This window comes from Panthera pardus, unplaced genomic scaffold (assembly GCF_024362965.1).
Source record: "Panthera pardus isolate Hobbes unplaced genomic scaffold, ASM2436296v1 HiC_scaffold_3, whole genome shotgun sequence".
NCBI lineage: Eukaryota > Metazoa > Chordata > Mammalia > Carnivora > Felidae > Panthera > Panthera pardus.
The window spans coordinates 53,775,799-53,799,120 of NW_026526876.1; the positions used below are offsets into that span (position 1 = coordinate 53,775,799).

Sequence of the window (23,322 nt, forward strand, 5' to 3'; positions counted from 1 at the left end):
GAGCCAAACAGGGTCCACACTAATAGTATGAAGCCTGATGCGGGCCTCAAACCCACCCACTGTGAGATCATGACCTGAGCCAAAGTCAGTTGCTTAACCAACTGAGCCACCCACGCGCCCACTTGTTTGTTTTGTTTCTTAAATCCCACATATGAGTGAAATCATATGGTATTTGTCTTTTTCTAATTGGCTTATTTCTCTTAGCATAATACTCCGTAGCTCCATTTATATTGTTACAAATGGCAAAATTTCATTCTTTTTTATAGCTGAATAATATTCTATTGGTTATATATACCACATCTTCCTTATCCATTCATCAGTCCGTGAACATTTGGCCTATTTCCATAATTGCCTATAGTAGATAATGCTGCTATAAACATTGGGTGCATGTATCCCTTTGAATTAGTATTTTTTTAAAAATTTTTTTTAATGTTTATTTATTTTTGAGACAGAGAGAGACAGAGCATGAACGGGGGAGGGTCAGAGAGAGGGAGACACAGAATCTGAAACAGGCTCCAGGCTCCGAGCTGTCGGCACAGAGCCCGATGCGGGGCTCGAACTCATGGACTGCGAGATCATGACCTGAGCCAAAGTCGGCTGCCCAACCGACTGAGCCACCCAGGAGCCCCGAATTAGTATTTTTTTATTCTTTGGGTAAATACCTACTACTGCAATTGCTAGATCATAGGAAGTTCTATTTTTAACTTTGAGGAACCTCCCTACTGCTTTCCAGAGTGGCTGCACAGTTTGCATTCCCACCAACAATGCAACAGGGTTCCCTTTTCTCCACATCCTCACTAATACCTGTTGTTTCTTGCATTGTTGATTTTAGCCATTTTGACAGGTGTGAGTGATATCTTATTGTAGTTTTGATTTGTGTTTCCCTGATGATGATTGATGTTGAGCATCTTTTAATGTGTCTGTTAGCCCTGTGTATGTCTTTTTTTTGAGAAATGTCTATTCATGTGTTCTGCCTATTTTTAAATTGGATTATTTGGTTTTTGAGTGTTGAGTTGTATCAGTTCTTTATATGTTTTGAATATGAACCCTTTATCAGATATGTCATTTGCAAATATCTTCTCCCATTCAGTAGGTTGCCTTTTAGTTTTGTTGGTTTTTTTCCTTCACTGTGCAGAAGCTTTTTATTTTGATGTAGTCCCAATAGTTTATTTGTGACTTTGTTTCCCTTGCCTCAGGAGACATATCTAGTAAGAAGTTGCTATGGCCAGGAGTGCATGGATGGCTCAGTTGGTTCAGTGTCCGACTTTGGCTCAGGTCATGATCTTGCATTTCGTGAGTTTGAACCCCACGTTGGACTCTCTACTGTTAGCACAGAGCCCTCTTTGGATCTGTCCCTCTCTCTTTGCCTCTCTTTCTCTCTCAAAAATAATTAAACATTTAAAAAAAGTTGCTATGGCCTATGTCAGAGGTTAATGCCTGTGTTCTCCTCTAGGATTTTAATGGTTTCCTGTCTCACATTTAGGTCTTTCATCCATTTTGAATTTATTTTTGTGTGTGGTTTAAGAAAGTGGTCCAGTTTCATCCTTTTCATGTTGCTGTCCAGTTTTCCCAGCACCATTTTGGAAGAGACTGTCTTTTTCCCGTTGGATGTTCTTTCATGATTTCTAAAGATTTATTAGCCTTATAGTTGTGGATTTGAGTCTTCTCTCTTTTTTTTTTTTTTTATGAGTCTGGCTAGAGGTTTATCAATTTTGTTTATCAATTCTTTTCAAAGAACCAGCTCCTGATTTCACTGATCTGTTCTATTGTTTTTTTAGTTACTATATCAGCTATTTCTGCTCTAATCTTTATTATTTTCTTCCTTCTCATGTTTATTCTTCTTTTTCTAACTCCTTTAGGTATAAGGTTGAGTTGTTTATTTGAGATTTTTCTTGCTTCTTGAGGTAAGCCTGTATTGCTACAAACTTCCCTCTTAGAACCTCTTTTGCTGCAACCCAAAGGTTTTGGATGATTGTGTTTTCATGTCATTTATTTCCATGTCTTTTTGATTTCTTCTTTGAGATCTTGGTTGACCCATTCATGTTTAGTAGCATGTTGTTGTAACCTTCATGTATTTGTGGTCTTTCTAGATTTTTTCTTGTGGCTGATTTCTAGTTCATAACACTGTGGTCAGAAAAGATGCATGGTATGACTTCAGTCTTTTAATTTGTTGAGACTTACTTTCTGGGCTAATATATGATCTATTCTGGAGAATGTTCTGTGGGCACTTGAAAAGAATGTATATTCTGCTGTTTTAGGATGGCATAAATCTGTTAAATCCATCTGGTTCAGTGTGTCATTCAAAGCCATTGTTTCCTTTTTGGTTTTCTGTTTGGATAATGACCTGTCTACTGATGTAAGTGGGGTATTAAAAGTTGAAAGGGAATTTTCAAGGTAAGTTTGAATATGTGAAGTTTCTCTAACATGCTACCTTTAGAATCTAAATCACACCTAGGCTTAACTCAATTTTATTTAAGTCTGGCTGATTCCTTTAAGACATGGTGTCAATCTTTTGCTATCCCAGTGTTCTCTTTCCCCTTTGCACACCTTCTAATAGGATATAAAAAGTTTGTGCATATATAGGATAAGTGAGCCTTAAGTACATTTTAATGAGAGTAGACAGTAGGTTCTTTGTATAAGGAAGGTTAGAGTTGGGAAAACCTGACAAAACACAAGAGAGGTGAGGAGTGGTGACATGCTCAGTTTAAGACAAGATGTGGCATTGCATGAATTGTTTTCTTGTCTATGCTGAGGCTAGAGTCTGAGAAGTCTGTTGTAACAAATGTGGATGTAAGTTGATTTCCATTTTATGATTCTCACATGCTTTCAATGTGGTAAAGTTCCCATTCAGCACTGCTTTTGATAAGTTGTGTTTTAATTTTTAAACTATTTTAAAAATAAATTTGAGATTTATTCTCTGACCTATATTTTATTTACAAGTGTTGCTTAGTCACTATTTTGGGATTTTTTTCCAGCTATCTTTGTTATTGATGTCTAGTTTAATTCCATTGTGGTCTGACAGCAGACGTTGTATGATGTCTATTCTTTTAAATTTGTTAAGGTCTGTTTTGTGGGCAGAATGCCTGATGAGCTTGAGAAGAATATGTATTGTGCTATTGTTGAATGAAGTAGTCAGTAGATGTCCATTATATCCAGTCGATAGGTGGTGGTGTTGAGTTCAACTGTATTTCTACTGATTTTCTACCTGTTGGATCTGTACATTTCCGAGGGATGGATTTTGAAGTCTCCAACTATAATAGTGAATTCATCTATTCCTCTTCTTCTAATGCAGTCCTTCTTGGTCTCTGTGGTACTTTAGCCTCAACTTCATGTCCTGATATTTTCACATGGTGTCTTGTCAATGGAAAGTTTGGTCTTCTGGTGAGAGAACTGAAGTTGGGAATGATTTATGTTGCTATCTTGATGACACCACTCCACAAATATCTTGCAATTTGTGACTTGAATTTTATCCTTAATGGTATCTTTTGATGTCTTAATGGTGTCTTTTGATGACAGAATTTTTTAAAATTGTTAAATGTAGAGCTTTTAATCAATCCTCTTTATAATTTTAATTCTTTACAAACAAAATTATTTTAAATCCAAGACACTAAAGATACTCTATACTGTCTTCTAGAAGATTTTATGTTCTATTCTATTTTTAAAATATTTATTTATTTTTGGGAGAGTGCAAGTGGGGAGGGCGGGTGGGGTGTGCAGAGGATCTGAAGCGGGCTGCGCGCTGACAGGCTGACAGCAGCAAGATCTCATGGGGAGATCATGACCTGAGCTGAAGTTGGACACTCAACCAACTGAGCCACCCAAGTGCCCCTGTTCCATTCTATTTTGAAAATCTTTCATATTTGCATCTACAATATACCTGGAAATGATTTTTGTATTTGGTATGAATAGGCATATCCAAATACTTGGAAAGTAAGCAACACATTTCTAAACAACCTATAGGTAGAGTAGGAAACCACAAGGGAAATTAGAAAATATTTTGAATTAAAATAAAGTGAAAGATGCATATCAAAATTAGTAGGATACAGCTAACTCAGTGCTTAAAGGAAAATCTATGGCACTGAATGCTTATATTACAAATGAATGAAGTTCTCAAATAAATGATCTGAGCTTCCAACCTAAAGATGTAAGGAGGAAAAGAGGAAATTAGAGCAAGCACAAGAAAAGAAATAACAAAAAGAACAGAAATCAATGAATTGCAAACAGAAAAATGAGACAGAAAAATTGAAAACAAAAGTTGGTTCTTTGAAAAACTAGCTAAACTAAATACACTTTTAGTCAGAATGATTAAGAGGAGAAAAAAGAAAAGGCACAAAGCATAAATATTAGGAAAGATATATAAGATGTCACTACAAAGCCCTATAGTCATTCAAAGAATAATAATGGAATACTATGAATAATCTTATGCCCATAAATGCTACAGCTCAGATAAAATGGGCAAATTTGTTGAAAAACACAATTTCCAAAGCCTACTCACAAAGAATAGATAACCTGAATCATTGTTTCTATTAAAGAAATAGAGTTTGTAGGTAAAAGCCTTCTGACAAAGAAAACTTCAGATGGCTTTACTGATCAATTATATGAAGGAAAAAGGATACTTTCTATGCAATTCTCCCCATATTTAGAAGAGGAGGAAATACTTCTCAAGTCATTTTATGAAGCCTTGATATCAAGACCAGATAAAGAAATTATAAGGAAACTATAGACCAATATTCCTCACGAACATACACACTAAAATCCTCATTAATGCAAACAGAATCTAACCATACATGAAAAGGGTTATATATCACTATCAAATGGGGTTTATCATGGGAATGAAAAGCTGTTCATTCAACATTCAAAAACCAATCAATCTAAATGATCAATCAATAAAGCAAATGGGAAAAGCCATATGATTTTAAAATCAGCATGGTGTTAAACCTCAAAGAAACCATTTAATTAAGGCTGTGTCCCAAAGTATAATTCTGTGGGTAAGTGTATTGTACAGTTGTTACCAAGTGACCCTTTGTTATTAAAAAGGGAGATTTACCTGGGAAAAAGAATCATCTGAACAAATGCAGAAAAAGCCTTTGACAAAAAATTCAACATTAATGTAACCAGTTTGTGATTAAAACTCTCAGCAAACTGGAAATAGAGGAAACTTCTTCCACCTAATGGAAGAGCAACTTCTAAAAAACTATAGCTAATATCATAGTTGATGGTGAGAGATTGAATACTTTCTCCCTAAGTTCAGGGACAAAGTAAAAATGTTTGCTCTCACCCTTGTTATTCAGTATTGTATTTGAAGTTCTAAGCAGTGAGAAAGGGCAAGGAAAACAAATAAAAAGTATATAGAGTGGAAAGTAAGAAATTAAACCATCTCTGTTCATAAACAACATGATTGTCTATTTAGAAAGTCCCAAAGAACATAAAAAATCGTTCTAGAATTAGTGAGTTTAGTAATAACATAGGATACAAGGTCAGTATATTAAGTTTCATTTCTGTGTATAACTATAATATTAATATATTAAAATTATATTTATATCACCTAGAAATAAACATGTGTAAAGTGGAAGAAAAACTCTTTAAAGTACTATTTACACTAACAGCAAAACATGTAATACTTAGGTATAAATCTTACACAATATATGAATGAACTATATCTTGAAAACTACCAAACACTGACTAAAGAAGTCAAATAAAAAAATGGGTAGATGTAAAATGGTCATGGATAGAAAACTCAATATTGTTAAGATGTCAACTCTTCCAAAACTGATTTAGAAATTGAACACAATTCCAATCAAAATTCCCAGTTTTTTGATACAAATTAACAATATGATTATAATATTCATATGTAAAGGCAAAGAAACTAAAAATTAAAACTGATTTTGGAAAAGTAAACAAACTAAAAGGACTCATGTTGCCTGGTTTCCAGACTTACTGTTAATTAAAATAATCAGGAAACTATGGTATTGGAGAAAATATAGAACTATTGATGAGTGTAACAGTATAGGATAGTACATAGAGTCCAGAAATAGATCCACTCAAGTGTTGTCCACTGATTATTGACAAAGATGCAAAGATAATTTATGGAAAATTATCTTTTCAATGAGCGGTGCTGGAAAAATCAGATTTCCATATGCAAAAAATAAAAATGAACCTCAATGCATACCTCACAATCTCTACAACAATTCACTCAAAATGGATCATGCACTCATACAAATATGAGTACTGAGAAAGTTCCCCCATAGCATCCTGTTTCGTGAGGTAAGAGAAGTCCCAGGGCAGAAAACAAGGAGCATGTGCAGCAGAATTGAGGTAACGTGCTGTCAGGTAGCTTCTGATAAAGCTCATTGAAGTCAGTGCAGTTACTGAAGCTGTGGCTAAAATAAAAAATGAAACTGAAGAATTGAAAATGGTGCACAAGCAGTGTCTTATATAGTTCTGAAGAGAGGAGTGATTCTATCAGGGGGTGGCTTTCCATAACGATGGTTTCACTGAATTAGAAATTGAGCCCACCATCTGGACATTTTGCTGTTCTTATGTGAACTGATGCACAAAGAGAAGAGTTGCCATTCTGCCTGAGGTGGTGATGTTGATTACTAAGGAGAATCTGGGTTGCTGTACACAAAAGGTGCAGCTAGGATCATGTCTGAAATTCTGGGGAATTCTTTGGGTGCCACTTAAGATTTTGTCTAATAATAAATCTTAATGGAAACTATAACAACCTAATAAAGGCAAGACCAATGAGGGTACAGATTTCCTAGGAATGAAGGTTTGCATGATACTGCTATGGAAAAAACTCCCATCCAGACAGAGATAATGGCGAATGAGAACATAGAATGTGTTAGTGAAAGAAGGATTTATAAATGTCACCTATGGCCTTGTGATCAATCACAGTACAAGGAAGAACTGGAAAATAAGAGGTAATCTGACACATAGGAAGAGTGGTAGAGATGATGGTGGTGACAGAGTTCTATGGAGATTTTCCAAGAGAGGTAATGAAGTAGAAGTACCTCAGTGGGATTCAGATCTGAGTTTCTTTTTCTATCTCTGCATGAGGAAGAATTGAACATAATCTGGGAGAGTTTAGATTTTCTCTTATTCCAGTACTTTCTATGTACCTGCATATGGTTGCGTCATAGAGATCTAATTTTTGTTAGCTGCAGGTTTAACTCTCCCCTTGAGAATGTTTATGAGGAACTAGGTTGTAGTGAGAGAGTATGCCACCCTGGGAATCTTTCAAAAATACTTGTCTTTCATGGCACTTTGTTCAAAGACCACTGATGACATCTTCTTGGCCATAGGATAAAGCCTCTTACATTGTAAGATGTTTCAGGCTATTCAGTCTGATCCCTTAATTTCCATGGCTTCTCCAACCATCCTTCTTCACCTCCCAAATTGTAGGCTCCAGCCCCACAGGACTACTGCCCATTCCCTAAACAGGCAGTGACTACTCATCCATATATGAGCTGCTCTCCATTGCCACCTTTAGTCAGGTGTGGTCAGTGATGTAGTCAATCACCACTCCAAGACTCTGAGAGCATTTATCTTAAGGAGTCCTGGGTAATTTCTGTGTCTTTAATGAGTTCCTTTAGGATCTAGACTCCTTTGGGATCCAGAGCCCCTTAGTCCCAGGGATGTGTAGAACGGGAGATGTGAGAAGGGATGTTGCAGACACAAGTGACAACTACAGAGGCTGTCACTTTACATATCTTTGTAAATAAAGGTAAACAGGACCTTAGGTTAGTCTCCTGGAGTGCTCAGACACACTAAGTAAGTTGGGCAGAGGGTGAATGAGCTGGTCTTTTAGGGTCCTTTCAACCTGAGGGTCTTGCTTTCCCAGGTTGTATGATGTTCTGTAGGATGGTGCTTCGGATATGATAACCCTCCTTTTCTTTACCTCCCTGGCTCCCAAGACTTCCCCACATTCTAGAACTATTTTGATTGATGTTCACAGTTACATTGAGTCTTTTTATTAATTATAGCATTCGTAAATATTACTACATAATGCATCTCACAAGATTGTATCATTTTAATGGATCTCTGAGGCAAGCATTTATTTTTTTTTTAACGTTTATTTATTTTTGAGACAGAGAGAGACACAGCATGAACGGGGGAGGGTCAGAGAGAGAGGGAGACACAGAATCGGAAGCAGACTCCAGGCTCTGAGCCATCAGCACAGAGCCTGACGTGGGGCTTGAACTCACGAACCGCGAGATCATGACCTGAGCCGAAGTCGGACACTTAACTGACTGAGCCACCCAGGCGCCCCTGAGGCAAGCATTTAATACACAGGTTCTTAACGCTGGAATATATATTTGAATTACATTAGGAGCTTTAAAATACTTTGGATAGCCCTCTCCCCTCACGAATCTGATTACATTTACTGGTACAGTAATCAGTATTTTAAAAATGTGCGTCCTTACTACTTAAAGTGGTCCACAGACCAGCAGACTTGGCATCAGAAAATATAAAATTTAGTGCCTAAAAAAATGTAGAATTTTAGGCACCACTGCAAATCTACAACATCAAAATTAGCATTTCACAGGACCCCTAGGCAGTTCATATGTAGATTTTTAGAAGCACTGCCTCTTAGGCCTCCCAGACTGAGAACCATTGATTGGCCATGTGAACAAGATGAGAGGCATCATTAATGGAGCAGCTGAAGCTCCTACGCCTGATCCGTGGCAGTGTCTGCTAGCTCTCTGGTCTGTGCTTCCTAATGAGACGTTCGCACCAGGGATGGTGCCCGCTCATTTTCCAGAGGAGAAAAATTCTGATAAATGAGGTGTATGAAACTTCACTTGATGTCATTATCTGCTGCAACACCAGCACATATGTCCACGTATAAAAAATTTTAATGTGGCTCAAACAGCATCAGCAGGGTGAAAATTCTAGCCATTGGACTCAGTTATGCTTCTTTAGGGAGGGAACTTTTAATATTCCTTAATGCTCCTACTGAGCTTTCTTAGCTTTGAGGGACTCTCTGAGGTGTGGGTGTCTGGAGAAGCACTGGAATGAGGTCTCAAGGGTAGAAATTACCTTTATTTTTTCCTTTCCTCCACAAATTACTAAACCTGTCTATACATGAGATTTTTTTTATGGCAATACCACTGAAGGTGGTCATGAAGTCATGAAGGCAGACATGACCTTTCCTGCATGAAGTTTACAGTCCACTGGGGAGGACAGCTATACACAATCCCCTGGGCATTTAGTGCTTTGGGGACAAGCACAGGATGCTGTGGAAACATAGCAGCAGGTTCTCACTTGGTCTGGAGGGCACAGGAGAGGTATAGCTGAGTAAGTGACATGTAATATGTCTGAAGGATAAGTAGGGAAAACCAGGTGAAGAGGGAGCAGGGGGAGGAAGATGCTAGGCAGGGGGGACAGCAAGTGCAAAAGTCTGGAGGCAAGAAATTGTGACTTTCAAGTGCAGCATTTTTGGAGAGGTGAGTGTGAGTGCCACAGCGGGGCCAGGTGAAGCTGGTGGAAGTAGGCCAGGGTCAGGTCATGAAGCACCTTTCGTGCCTTTGAAAGGAATTTTGCCTTTATCTTAAGAGCAATGAGAATCTATGAAGACTTTAGGGAGAATGATGATCAGATTTTCATCTTATAATGCCACAGTGCAAACAAAGGATATTAAAGGAGATTATTCAAGCATGGATGCAGGGAGATGAGTGAAGAGGCTGTTCCAATATTGCAGACATGATGTTAGCCCAGCCAGGGTAGTGATGGTGGAGATAAGGAGTGGATGAATGAGAAAGAGATTTACATGGCAGCATCTTAAGGATGTGTTGACAGATTGGATACTGATAATGAGAGAAAGGAGGGAATGAAAGAGAACTCAGGTGTACGACTGGTATACCTGGATTCCTTTTTGGTGAGCTATGGGGACCTACAGGGGGAGGGAATTGGGACTGGGAGATGGCCAGGGTAACATCATGTTTCTTTTGGGATCTGCTGAGCTTTAAATGCATGTGATAAGTCTCAGGGAAGATAATCATTAAGTAACTAGGTTACAAAGTCACCTACACCTGAGGATTAAATGGTTATCAAATCCATTAGAGTAGATGAGTTTTTCTTGGTGGTATATGTAGCACTGTAAGAGAATAGTGTTTAGGAGAAAGCCCTGGAACATCAACATGAAGAGATTGACAAAACAGAAATCAGAGTTACGGAGGATGCCTGGTCAGGTAGATATGAGGAAAATGAATATATGTGTCTCAGAAGGTAATGGATAAGATTGTTTTATAAAAGTTGAGATATTGTTACATGTTAAAGAGAAGTGAAGAAAAGTCATTTCCAATCATAGACATTCTGACTGTAGAGATTTGGAGTATAGGAATGGTAATTATTGTGATGAGAGTGATGTAAAGTATCTTTGCAGAGCACCCAGCAGGCCATGTATCATAGAAATATGTTCATTTTTAAATTCAGGTTTTAATGGACACTATAATTTCTTCCTAAAATGCTGAAGACAGAGCATGACAGGAAAGAATCAAACTGTTGTCTTAGAATTCCTCCTCCTGGGCCTGCCCATCAAGTCAGAGCTGCGAGACCAGTTCTATGCCCTGTTCCTGCTCATGTATGTTACCACCATCCTGGGGAACCTGCTCATCATCGTCCTCATTCGCCTGGACTCCCGCCTCCACACGCCCATGTATTTGTTTCTCAGCAATTTGTCCTTCTCTGACCTCTGCTTCTCCTCTGTCACAATGCCCAATCTGCTGCAGAACATGCAGAGCCAGGTCCCGTCCATCCCCTATGCCGGCTGCCTGACCCAGATGTACTTCTTCCTATTTTTTGGAGACCTGGAGAGCTTCCTCCTGGTGGCCATGGCCTATGACCGCTATATGGCCATCTGTTTCCCCCTGCACTACACCACCATCATGAGCCCCAAGCTCTGTCTCTCCTTGGTGGTGCTGTCCTGGGTGCTGACTGCTGCCCATGCCATGTTGCACACCCTGCTCATGGCCAAGTTGTCCTTCTGTGCCGACAACATAATCCCCCACTTTTTCTGTGACATGTCTGCTCTGCTGAAGCTGGCCTGCTCTGACACTCGAGTCAATGAGTTGGTGATATTTATCATGGGAGGGCTCATTCTCATCATCCCATTCCTACTCATTGTCATGTCTTATGCACGGATTGTGTCCTCCATCCTCAGGGTCCCTTCTGCCAGGGGCATCCGCAAGGCCTTCTCCACCTGTGGCTCCCACCTCTCTGTGCTGTCTCTTTTCTATGGGACAGTTATCGGCCTCTACTTGTGCCCTTCAGCTAATAATTCTGCTGTTAAGGAGACTGTGATGGCCGTGATGTACACTGTGGTCACCCCTATGCTGAATCCCTTCATCTACAGCCTGAGGAACAGAGACATGAAGGGAGCCCTGGGAAGAGTCTTTTGTGGAAAGAAAATTCCCTTCTCTGTATGATGGTAACATTTGGTATTTTTACATATTTCTATCTAGTAGATATAATAATATTGGAATATTATCCCAGATTTTTTTCCCTTACCATGGAAACTTTCTGCTAAAATCACATACTAAATTCAATATGTAAAAGAGATGAAGTGGAGGTGTATAGTTGAAGGAGGGAAGAGAGGTCTTGGTGACCTGCTGGCTAAGCCTTCTCTTTGTGTTTCCTCAGTGATCCTGAAAAAGTGTACTTTAAAAACTCCTGTTTTAAATGATCTTCATGCCTTATAGTCTTTAACTAATTTATCATAGGAGACTATGTTTTTTTTAAGCCTGAACTCTGCTTTGATTATGGTATAATTTAAAAATAATTCTCTATATTCTTAGGTCAAGACTAAATAAGCTCCACCATATCCACCTCCCAGCTTCCCTCTAAACATCTCCTACTTACCTCTCTCTGCACAAGATTCACATCACTTTATCTCTCAACCTTTTCCCCCTCTTACTTATTTTCATGTCTACTCTGTTTTCTGACCTGGCCTGACCTGAAATGGAGTTTTCTAGCCCTTTGCTACAGGAGTGTATTTTGTCTTTACCTGGGAATAACTAATACCCAGGGGACCTAAAACTGATTTCCCCAGGAATGGCGAAAGAAGCTGGAAGCTAGTAGACAAATTCAGAGTTTAAGGATACCTCTTTTCTGTTTGATATTTTGGACCTTATAAAAGAACTTTATATCTGTATGTTTACACTACCATCACCCTCATGACAATTCCAAGGATTGGGGTAGATATTATTACTGTTTCACAGACTGAAAAATATAGCATTCAATTACTTGCCAAGTCACACAGTATGTCAACTGTTGAATCTATGGAAGATCCTAGACTAAGTAATTCTATAATTTCTTCTCATATTCTTTCACTTTAGAAAGAAGGGGAGCAGCCATTAAAAACAAGACAAAACAAACCTCTCTTAGCTTCATTTATGGTATGGACTAGTTTTCCAACCTTGGTCCATATGTATCCTCAGCTGTCCCCTTAAGTTATGGCATCCAAACCCACCACTTTGATCCTCAGGTATGTTCTGGTGACTTCCACATCTCTATCTGAAGCCAAGACTCTTCTCAAGAGTTCCAGACCATTATTCTCATCTATCCATTGGATGTCTCTACTTGAGGGTTTATGAACACTTCAAGCTCAACATGCACATTATTAAACTCTTTATGTTCCCTCAGGTCTGCTCTTTGTCCTTTATTCTACATCTTGATTTCTGATGTCACCTTCTACCCAGTTACCTTAACAGCCACCTATGTATATGTATATATGTTCATAAAAGTCGATTATAGTTTATATAATCTTGCATTATACATTTTCATTTAATATTTCATTTCTTGAAATATTTTATTATATTTATGAGGTAGCTAGCTAAGGTAACACTAGTTGCTATACTGGATAAATTCTGAAATCTCATTGCCATCATACAACAAATATATAGTGGCAAGAAAAAGATTAAATTAATGCACTTCCATCCGTAACAAAAATTTCATTAAAAAAGACAATGAAAAATAGATCCTGTTCTCAATAGCAATGGGAATTATGTGCAAGAACATAAGAAGAAAACTTTAAAACTTTACTGAAAGATATAAAAGAATACCACAATAAGTGGACATTTACAGTGACCCAGGATGCCTCATTTTAAACAGCTTTTGAGGAGTAAATTTTATATACTAAAATCAATCCATTTAAAATTGTGCATTTTGATGAGTTTTGAAATGTCAATATTTTAACAATATCAGTTCTCCTCATATACATTCAATACAATCTAAATCAAATTCTCAAAGGAATTATTTTAGTGGAAACTGACAAGTTTATATTGATGTGTGTTTGACATATTTGACCACATAAAAATAAGAAACTTATCTAGGAGAAAAGATAACACAAACAAACTTGAAAGAGACGTGACAGTTACATGTCTAACAGACACAATATTAAAATTCAGAATATACAAAGAACACCTACAAGTAATATAAGAATAAAATAAACCGAATACCTCAAATAACCAAAGCAATCTTGAAAAAGGAAAATAAAACTGGAGGCATCACAATTCTAGATTTCGAGTTATATTACAAAGCTGTAGTGATCAAAACAGTATAGTATTAGCACAAAAATAGATAGTCAAGTCAATGGAATAGAACAGAAAACCTATAAATAAACCCACAATTATATAGTCAATTAATCTTCAATAAAAGAGGAAATAATATACAGTGGGAAAAATACATACAGTCTTTTCCCACAAATGGTATTGGGAAAACTGGATGGCAACATGCAAAAGAATGAAACTGGACCACTTTCATACATCATGCCCAAAAATAAATTCAACATCAATTAAAGACCTAAATGTGAGACCTGAATCCATAAAAATCCTAGAAGAGAGCGTGGGCAGTAATTTCTCTGACATCTGCCATAGCAACGTTTTTCTGCAGTATGCCTCCTGAGGCTAGGATAATAAAATAAAAAATAAGCTATTGGGACTACTTTAAAATAAAACGCTTCTGCACAGCGAAGGAAACAATCAACAAAACTAAATGGGGGAAGATATTTGCAAGTGACATACCTGATAGAGGGTTAGTATCCAAAATATATAAAGAATTGATACAACTCAACACCCAAGAAACAGATGATCCAAAAAATCCCCAAAACACAAAAATGCAAATAATCCAGTTAAAAAATGGGCAGAAGACGTGAACAGACATTTCTCCAAAGAAGACGTACAGGTGGCTAACAGACACATGCAAAGATGCTCAACATCACTCATCATGAGGGAAATGCAAATTGAAACTACAATGAGATATCACCTCACACCTGTAAGAATGGCTAAAATCAGAAACACAAGAAACAAGAGTTGGTGAGGGTGTGGAGAAAGAGGCACATTTGTGCACTGTTTTGTGTTTTTTTTTTTAAATTTTTTAATGTTTATTTATTTTTGACAGAGAGAGCATGACCTGGGGAGGGAAGAGAGAGAGGGAGACACAGAATCTGAAGCAGGCCCCAGGCTCTGAGCTGTCAGCACAGAGCCTGACATGGGGCTCAAATCCACAAACTGTGAGATCATGACCTGAGCCGAAAGTCGGACACTTAACCAACTGAGCCACCCAGTGCCCCCACATTTGTGCACTGTTAGTGGGAATGCAAACTGGTACAGCCACTCTGGAAAACAAAATCAGTGTTCCTCAAAAAGATAAAAATAGAAGTATTCTATGATCCAGTAATTGCAGTACTGGTATTTCCCCCCAAAATACAAAACACTAATTCAAAGGGATACACATGTACCTTTGTTTAAAGCAGCATTATTTACAACAGCCAAGATATGGAGGCAACCCAAGTGTCCATTGATAGATGAATGGTTAAAGAAGACGTGGTGTATAAACACAATGGAATATTATTCAGTCTCTTAACTATAGAGAATAAACTGATGGTGAACAGAGGGATGGGGGTAATAGGTGATGGGGATTAAGGAGTGTACTTGTCATGATGTGCACTGGGTGATGTATGAAATTGTTGAATCATTATATTATATACCTGAAACTAATATGACACTGTATGTTAACTCTACCTACTGGAATTAAAAGAAAAACTTAATAAATAAAAAATATTAACAGAAAATTCATAAAGAACAAACAGTATGAGTATGAAAATATTCAATTATATTGAAAATTATAAAGGATAATACAGTGACCAACTCTGTGCCAACATTATGCATTTTCAAATATTTGTCAAGTTTGTTTCAGATCTTGATTTTTCTTTAAAAAGCAAACAAACAAACATACAGGGGAGCCTGGGTGGCTTGGTTGGTTGAGTGGCTGACTCTTGGTTTCAGCTCAGGTCATGATCTCACAGTTCATGAGCCCTTGGTTGGGCTCTGCGCTGATGGCCTGGAGACTGCTTGGAATTCTCTTTCGTCCTCTCTCTCTCTGCCCCTCTCCTGCTGTGTGTGCTTTCTCTCTCTCAAAAATAAATGAATAAACATTGAAAAACACACATATATAGTTAGTCTACCATATATACTTGTTCCAAGTCTCAACCTCATCTTGTGTCCTAAAGCATGGTAAAAACACATGTTGTGTTATAATTTTACTAAATAACTGCTGATTCATAATAAAAAGAATAAACATAATTGATAAATTTATAAATGACTGAATTTCTATTTTATTTTTTTAAATTTCTATTTTTATAACAAGATGCAGGGATAGAGATTTTAAAGATGAAATCCTATGTCATTACACCTGTGACATTCAAAACAAAAGCTCCAGGCTTAATTTCAAATTAGTTTGTTTTTCTTATACTCCATCCATTGCTCAAATTTGTTCATATTTCATTTGTTCATATTTACATCCAATATCAAACTCTCTCTTCCTCACTCCCTCCCCCCTCTCCCTCTCCTTTTTCTTTTCTGTTGGAAAACAAGAAGCCGGGGGCACCGTAAGAATGTCCTGAAGGAAAAGGACAGAACAGCAAGGAACTGAAAGCAGTTTCATTCCCAGGTGGAAAGCCACAGGGACTGCTCATCCCCTCCAGGAGGACATCATATGGGCACCAAGCCAGGGATAAGAATGTTTTGTCTGGTGCCAGACATACTCCTGACCCAGTATGGAATACACTGCAGGTGCATGACCTGTCCAGATGCCAAATACCATGTTGTATGTGCTCACTGTTATCAGACAAATTGCAAAAATATGCTTGAGCCAGGGGACCGGTGCTTCTGTTCCTGGGGAGTCTTAGCCCCCTGCTTTGTAATTCTCTCGTCACCGCACCTTTAGGCCTGTCTCTCTTCCCTTTTCCTTTCCTTCCTTCTTCTTTTTAAAATGACTGATCTGTGTTGAATCACTATGTTGTGCACCTGAAGCTACTATCACACTGTATGTTAACTAACTGGAATTAAAATAAAAACTTAAAAAATAAAATGGCTGATATATTTGAGATAATTTTCAGACATCAAAGCACATAGCCACTATATTCCGCATTCAGGATCTCCTAGAAACAAGAACATTTTCATACATAGTTACATTATCACACTTAAGAAATTTAACATTAATATACATATATTTAATACAATCTACATACAAATTTCCCAATGAAAAAGACTTGTTTTTTATTAGAGATTTGTTAACATACAATTCACATACTATACCATTCACCCATTTAAAATATACAATTAACTATTTTTTATGTATTCACAGAATTGTGCAACCATCATCATAATTAATTTTAGAACGTTTTCATCACCCACCCCCCCAAATCCCATTAACAATCACTACCCATTTTTCCCTAGAAATCACCAATCCATTTATGTCTCTATAGATTTGCCTAGTCTTGATATTTCATATAAATAGAATCATATAATATGTGGCTTTTGCGATTGGCTTCTTTTAATTGGCATAATGTTTTCAAGGTTTATCCATATTGTGTATGTATCAGTACTTTATTGGTGAATACTATTCCATTGTATGGATATATCACATTCTCTTTATCCAGTCATCAGATGATGGCAGTTTCCACATTGGGTCTATTGTGAATAGTGCTGCTATGAACATTCATATACAAGTATTTTTTTTTATAACTTCTGTTTATTTGTTTGTTTTTGGTAAACACAAGGGGTGGAATTGCTGGATCATATGGCAATTGTACGCTTAACTTTTTTGAGGAATCACCAGACTGTACCACTCGCCTTCCTCCTTCCCAATGACCCCCATCTTCTACCCTCCTCCCAGAGCATGCACTATACCTCAGCCACACTGAACTTCCTTTATTTTTAAAAAGCTCCAGGCTCTCTCACCTGAGTTTTTCCATATACTATTTCCTCTCTAGATACTTTTATTTTCTTTTTCTGGAAAACTCCTCAGATTCGCTTGAATTTCCTTAAAATACAAAACAAAACAAAATAAAACATGTCTCCTCTGACCTAACAGATAAAGGTGTCCTTGATATGCGCTCTTATCACATCTTTTATTTCCCCTGTGAGGACATTTGTAATGCTTGGTTGGAGCTTGTTTAGTTGCATGTCTGCCGGCTAGACTATAAGCACTTTGAGGGCAGGCAAAGAGAAATACGTGGCTCAGAGCGTTGCACATGGTAGTTACCCAGTAAATATTTTTAGAAGGAATGCATTAATGATGTAATAGATTAAGTATTTCCTGGGTGGGTCAACACAATGCTTGCTATCATGGAGTTTAAAGCCCACCTGAGAAGAGAAGGTTGGTATAAATGGAAGCGGTCATTGGACAACATCTAATAGCGGTGGCCAGATGCCACAGTATTTGACTCTGATAACTATTGTAGAAGGCCAGATCCTGCAAAAGATAGAGAAGGGAGATATTAGTGTGGGCTTTAATGGTTGGGGAAAACTTTCCTGAGAAGATCAGACTTAGAGTGAACCCAGAGTTCTGTCTCAGGGTTTAGAAAAATGCAGACGCAAGGGTGGGGGCAAGCACTGGGTTTGATACTAATAAGTTTCTTTGGGACCCGGGGATCCCAGGAGTCAGGCCATTATAGAAGAGAGTCAGGAGACAATGGCAGAGACTCCAGCCTAACATGTATGATGGAGAAGTAACAAACAGGAAGCAGGTTCTGGAGCCACACTCAGAGAAGCTGGGTAAGCTGGGAGGGAGTTCAGAAGAGGTAGTTACTTTAAAATCCCGTGCAACAGATGTTAAGATTCCATAATTCTGTAGTGCAGTTCTTGCAGGATGATTTAGAAGTCGTCAGCTTCATTGTTTTCCTCTCTCAACAGTGATTCCCGTCTCCAAATGTAACTGGGAATCACCAGAGCTGTTGTTAATGGGAAAAAATAAATCGTATGTTTGTGGAGTCCTTTATCCTTTGCAAGTGCCAGTCATTCCAAACCCACAGTTCTGTAAGGTGTGTAAGATTCACTGATGATGGAGTGTAAGGTTGCAAAAGTTCAGCAGTTTGCCAAGGTTACTAGCCTGTAATGATGGAGTCTGACTTCTGTTGGTTCCTAAATATCTTGCTTGGGACTGAGGTAAACAGGGTATAAGAGACCATTTGGGGAACGCCTCTCCATGAAGCTGGCTTTCCTCACTCTCCACAGAGTTATCCTAATATTAATATCTTTAGCTCATAACTTGAGAGGAAATCCTCACTATTGGGTTCCAAATATTTGTCCCTTCTGGGCCAGTAGCTTCTTCTATCCCACAGTGCTCCTTTACCTTTTCTCTACCTGTACCAACATGCTGGGCTCATGGGTGAAAGGGAGATGAGGGCAGGGGTACTTGGGAAAACACTGCATCCTCATCACAGAACTTGATGATGACAGTGGTCTTACTAATACCACACTTCGTCTCAACTTACCTTGGCATGATAAATTAGGTACTGCTGTGTTTCTATTAAGCTGATTAGGGAATTCAGACTAAGGGAGATTAAGCTTCTTGGCCAAGGTCACAAAGCAGGTATGGGGGTAGTAAGGTGACCCCATGCTGCCTGGCTCCAGGGCCAACCACTTAAATACTGTAAACACACACTGGGGTCCTCCCAGCCTCAGCCACGTCAGCTGCTGTCCCCAGAATGTCCATTTCGTTCTTACTCTCTTCTAACTCTTGCTTCCCTGACTAATGTCTCCTGAGTCAATCAAGTCTTAAAAGGGAAAAGAGACAAGCTTTTCACGTGGGTTGGGGTAGCCATTTTTCTAGTAGTTCCAGTGTTAGGAACTACAGTGTTGGGGTCTAGCGCCTGCAGATGATGAGAGAACATCTATTGACTTCTAATCTGAAGCAACTCAGACCTTTGTGTCATTCTGCAGTTTGGGCAGACCCCTGGTTCTAAACAGCCCCCAGGCTGAGACGGGTATGCAACACGGGCTCAGATCAGTCTGGGCTCATCATTTCTTTCCCTACACCCACTGAGGTGGGTGGCTGAGAGGGTGTGTAAGCCAGGTAGGCGGACAAACAAATGGGTTTTCCTTTGGAGTAGGAGTGCTGGGTGCGACCAGCGAGACGGATGAGGCTGCTGACGGGTAGGTGGGGGTAGAGCCGCCACTTGGTTTTGTACACGCCTTCTTCCAAGTAAAGCTTGTGGAGGGGAAGCTCAGGAGAACAGCTGAGTGCTCAGGGTTCTGGTGGCCCTTTGATCTGTTTACGTCCCAACTGCTCCCTGGCTACAATCTTCTTCAGCCTCAATGGTGGACTCACAAGGGGCACAGACCCCATGAAGGTGAAGGAGAAAGCATTGTGGGGAGGCTCAGATTAGGGGACTTCACTGCTGTGCTTGCTGTGGTGACCAGACCTTTGCTAGAGTTTTATCTCCCCCTGTGTCTGGCCCCATTGGCTTCATTAGGAGACTGCCTCAGCAAAGTCTCCCAGTTACTTAATAGGCCAGCATGCCTGGGATGATGTCTAGGTTTGGGTTGTGATCAAGTGTTTCATGTCTTTTTTTAAATTTTTTTAAATGTTTATTTATTTTGAGAGAGAGAGAGAGAGAGAGAGAGAGAGAGAGAGAGAGAGAATGAGTGGGGGAGGGGCAGAAAGAGAGGGAGACACAGAATCCGAAGCAGGCTCCAGGCTCTGAGCTGTCAGCACAGAGCCCGACACGGGGCTCGAACTCGAGAACTGTGAGATCATGACCTGAGCTGAAGTCAGATGCTTAACTGACTGAGCCACCCAGGCACCCCTAAGTGCTTCATATCTTAATATCCGGGACCCATCTGTGTTCCTCAGAATTTGTTGTTTACACTCCCTTCCACCCTCCCAATGTCCCTGTGATCTAATTTTTTCTTCTACGAATTTGAGAGTTTTCTAGTGCTTCTGGGAGAAATGGACCATTTATTTTCTAGGCGGGTCTCTCCATAGCTTGTGTTACATGAGAGTCAGTTACTCTGATGAACTTTTCCTCAGTCTGATTCCCACTGATTCATATGATCCAGTTCTCAAAACTTCTGGCATGCCAAGACACCATTTTCCAGCACTCCTACTCACTTTTTTTTGTTTTGTTTTGTTTTGTTTTTTACATTTTGTTGTAATTGGCTACAGAGTATGCCATAGAGAAGCTATACTTTAGATCTGTATTGTTCAATCTGGTAACCACTAGCCACATGTTGCTATTGAGCAGTTAAGTGTGGCTAGTTCCAATTGAGATGTGCTGTATGTACAAAATCCACACTGGATTTCGAAGAAAATAGATGTGTGAGTTTTTAGCGTACAGGTATTGATTATGTGTTGAAATGATGGTATCTTGGATATCTTGACGTTAATAAAATATGTAACAAAGATTAACTTCACCTGTTTCTTTTTGCCTTTTTATTTTCTTTTATTTTTTTACATATAATTTTTTAAATGTTTTATTTAGCTTTGAGAGACAGAGAGAGGCAGAGCATGAGCAGGGGTGGGACAGAGAGAGAGGGAGACACAAAATCTGAAGCAGGCTCCAGGCTCTGAATTGTCAGCACAGAGTCCGAGTCAGGGCCCGAACCCATGAATCATGAGATCATGACTTGAGCTGAAGTCAGACGCTTAACCAACTGAGCCACCCAGGCACCCTGCTTTTTGCCTTTTAAATTGTGTTTATTGAGGGGCGCCAGGGTGGCTCAGTCAGTTGAGTGTCCAACTTTGGCTCAGGTCATGATCTCACTGTTTGTGGGTTCGAACCCCACATCAGGCTCTGCACTGACAGCTCAGAGCCTGGAGCCTGCTTCAGGTTCTGTGTCTCCCTCTCTGCCCCTCCCCTGCTCCCATTCTCTCTCTCTCTCTCAAAAATAAATAAATGTTAAAAAAATTAAAAATAAATAAAAATAAAACGTGTTTATTGAAAATTTAAAATTGCCATTTTATTTTTATTTTTTTAAATTTATTTTTAATTTACATCCAAGTTAGTTAGCATATAGTGCAACAATGATTTCAGGAGTAGATTCCTTAATGCCCCTTACCCATTTAGCCCATCCCACCTCCCACAACCCCTCCAGCAACCCTCTGTTTGTTCTCTTTATTTAAGAGTCTCTTATGTTTTGTTCCCCTCCCCATTTTTATATTATTTTTGCTTCCCTTCCCTTATGTTGATCTGTTCTGTGTCTTAAAGTCCTCAAATGATAGAAGTCATATGATATTTGTCTTTCTCTAATTTCGCTTAGCATAATACCTTCTAGTTCCATCCACATAGTTGCAAATGGCAAGATTTCATTCTTTTTTTTTAATGTTTACTTATTTTTGAGAGAGAGAGAGAGAGAGAGAGAGAAACAGAGCATGACCAGGGGAGGGGCAGAGAGAAAGAGGGAGACACAGAATCTGAAGCAGGCCCCAAGCTCCGAGCTGTCAGCACAGAGCCCCATATGGGGCTTGAACCCACAAACCATGAGATCATGACCTGAGCGGAAGTCGGAGGCTCAACTGACTGAGCCACCCAGGCTCCCCTTGATTTCATTCTTTTTGATTGCCGAGTAATACTCCATTATCTTCTTTATCCATTCATCCGTCGATGGACATTTGGGCTCTTTCCATACTTTGGCTATTGTTGATAGCACTGCTATAAATTGGGGTGCATGTGCCCCTTCGAAATAGCATACCTGTATTTCTTGGATAGATACCTCTTAGTGCAATTGCTGGGTCATAGGGTAGTTCTGTTTTTAATTAAAATTGCCACTTTAAATGTGTTTATTGAAAAGTTAAATGTGTTTATTGAAAATTTAAAATTATATTGAAAATATAAAATTTAAAAAGCTCACATTTGTGGCATATATTTTATTGCCAGTGGACAGTGCTGCTTTAGATTAACCACCATGCTTCATTCTGATTGCCTCCAGAGTCTTGAGGATTTAAAATTTCTACCATTATGTATGATGTTGACTCTCGATAAGTTAGATCTTTTTATTATGTATTTTTGGGAATTCTCAGAAAAATGCCCTATGTGTGTCCTGAGACACCCTACTTAATGGTTGTGTTTCTTCTTAAATTAGTCAAAACTGACCAACTATTTTTTCTTAAGCAAGGGCACTGGTGTCTTTAAGTGTCCTACAAAAAAAAAAAAAAAACAGGCTTCATATTTGCAATGAAGTAGGAGAATATGCAGAGATTGTAAATCTGTTCAGAGTCCCTTTGGTTTAAAAATAATACAGTACTTGCTTCCTATATTGTCCCATCAGTGTCTGGAACAGGGCAAGATGAGAGTGTGTTTGATGTCCTCATGGTCCGCTCCGAGTAAAGCTGTTGAAGATATGAGAACAGTCTGTGCCGATGCCAGCAGTCACCCAGTGTTGCCAGCAGAACTTGATGGTAAACGTAGGGCAAGCAACCCACTGTTGAGTTCCGAGGCCCTGAAAGTATTTGAACAGTTGAAGAAGCCTTGCTGGGAGCAGTGTGGTTGAGACCTGGCATTACAGTTAATGGGGAATTAAAGGAGAACAAAATCTTTTGATAGGATTAAATCTCTTGATGGAGTCCTATGATTTCCATTTCACTGTGATCTAGAGAATGAAAGTATGCTCACATCTGGAGAGGGGACACAATCCAATTTTGGCAGATCCTAGCACATTATATTAAGGAAGTAATCTCTTATTTTATTCTGAGCTTTGATCAGGAATTGGTATTGATATTTTTCAATTGCCTTTTGGCTGTGGTTCATTAATACTAATTTTTTTAATTAAACATTAGCTTTTTTTCAAATATGAAAATTTGGAATTATTAGTGTTTTAGGCTTTTCATATCCATTTCTATAGGTGGAATTGTTCTATAATTCTATTTTCATGTCTTTTCTCCCCCTCTGTTTCAGTAAATTATGTAGCTTTCTATTTAATTTTAGGCTCTGGAATGCTTTATGTAGAGCCTGGGGATTATCGTTCCTTGAGAGTTTGAAAAATCCAAAAAGCTTCCTGGCCCAATGATTTTTTTTAATTGCAATATAATTTACATGTA

At 38.7% G+C, this 23,322-nt stretch overlaps 2 protein-coding genes across 2 annotated transcripts in view; both read left to right on the forward strand.

Moving 5' to 3' along the window:
- Positions 1–22,950, forward strand: part of SPATA22 (spermatogenesis associated 22) — a 59,034-nt gene extending 36,084 nt beyond the window's left edge. Inside the window, exon 9 of the mRNA XM_019429535.2 lies at positions 22,554–22,950. Coding sequence (XP_019285080.1) covers positions 22,554–22,775 — 222 coding nt within the window. The 3' untranslated portion in view covers positions 22,776–22,950. The remainder of the gene's footprint in view (positions 1–22,553) is intronic.
- Positions 9,997–12,978, forward strand: LOC109255110 (olfactory receptor-like protein DTMT). Its single transcript, XM_019429541.2, has one exon. The coding sequence runs from the start codon at positions 10,485–10,487 to the stop codon at positions 11,427–11,429; it is 945 nt and encodes a 314-aa protein (XP_019285086.2). The 5' UTR covers positions 9,997–10,484; the 3' UTR covers positions 11,430–12,978.
- Positions 22,951–23,322: the final 372 nt, after the last annotated feature.

Coding starts and splice junctions, on each gene's coding strand:
- LOC109255110 (XM_019429541.2), top strand. CDS start 10,485: ATGACAGGAAAGAATCAAACTGTTGTCTTAGAATTCCTCCTCCTGGGC.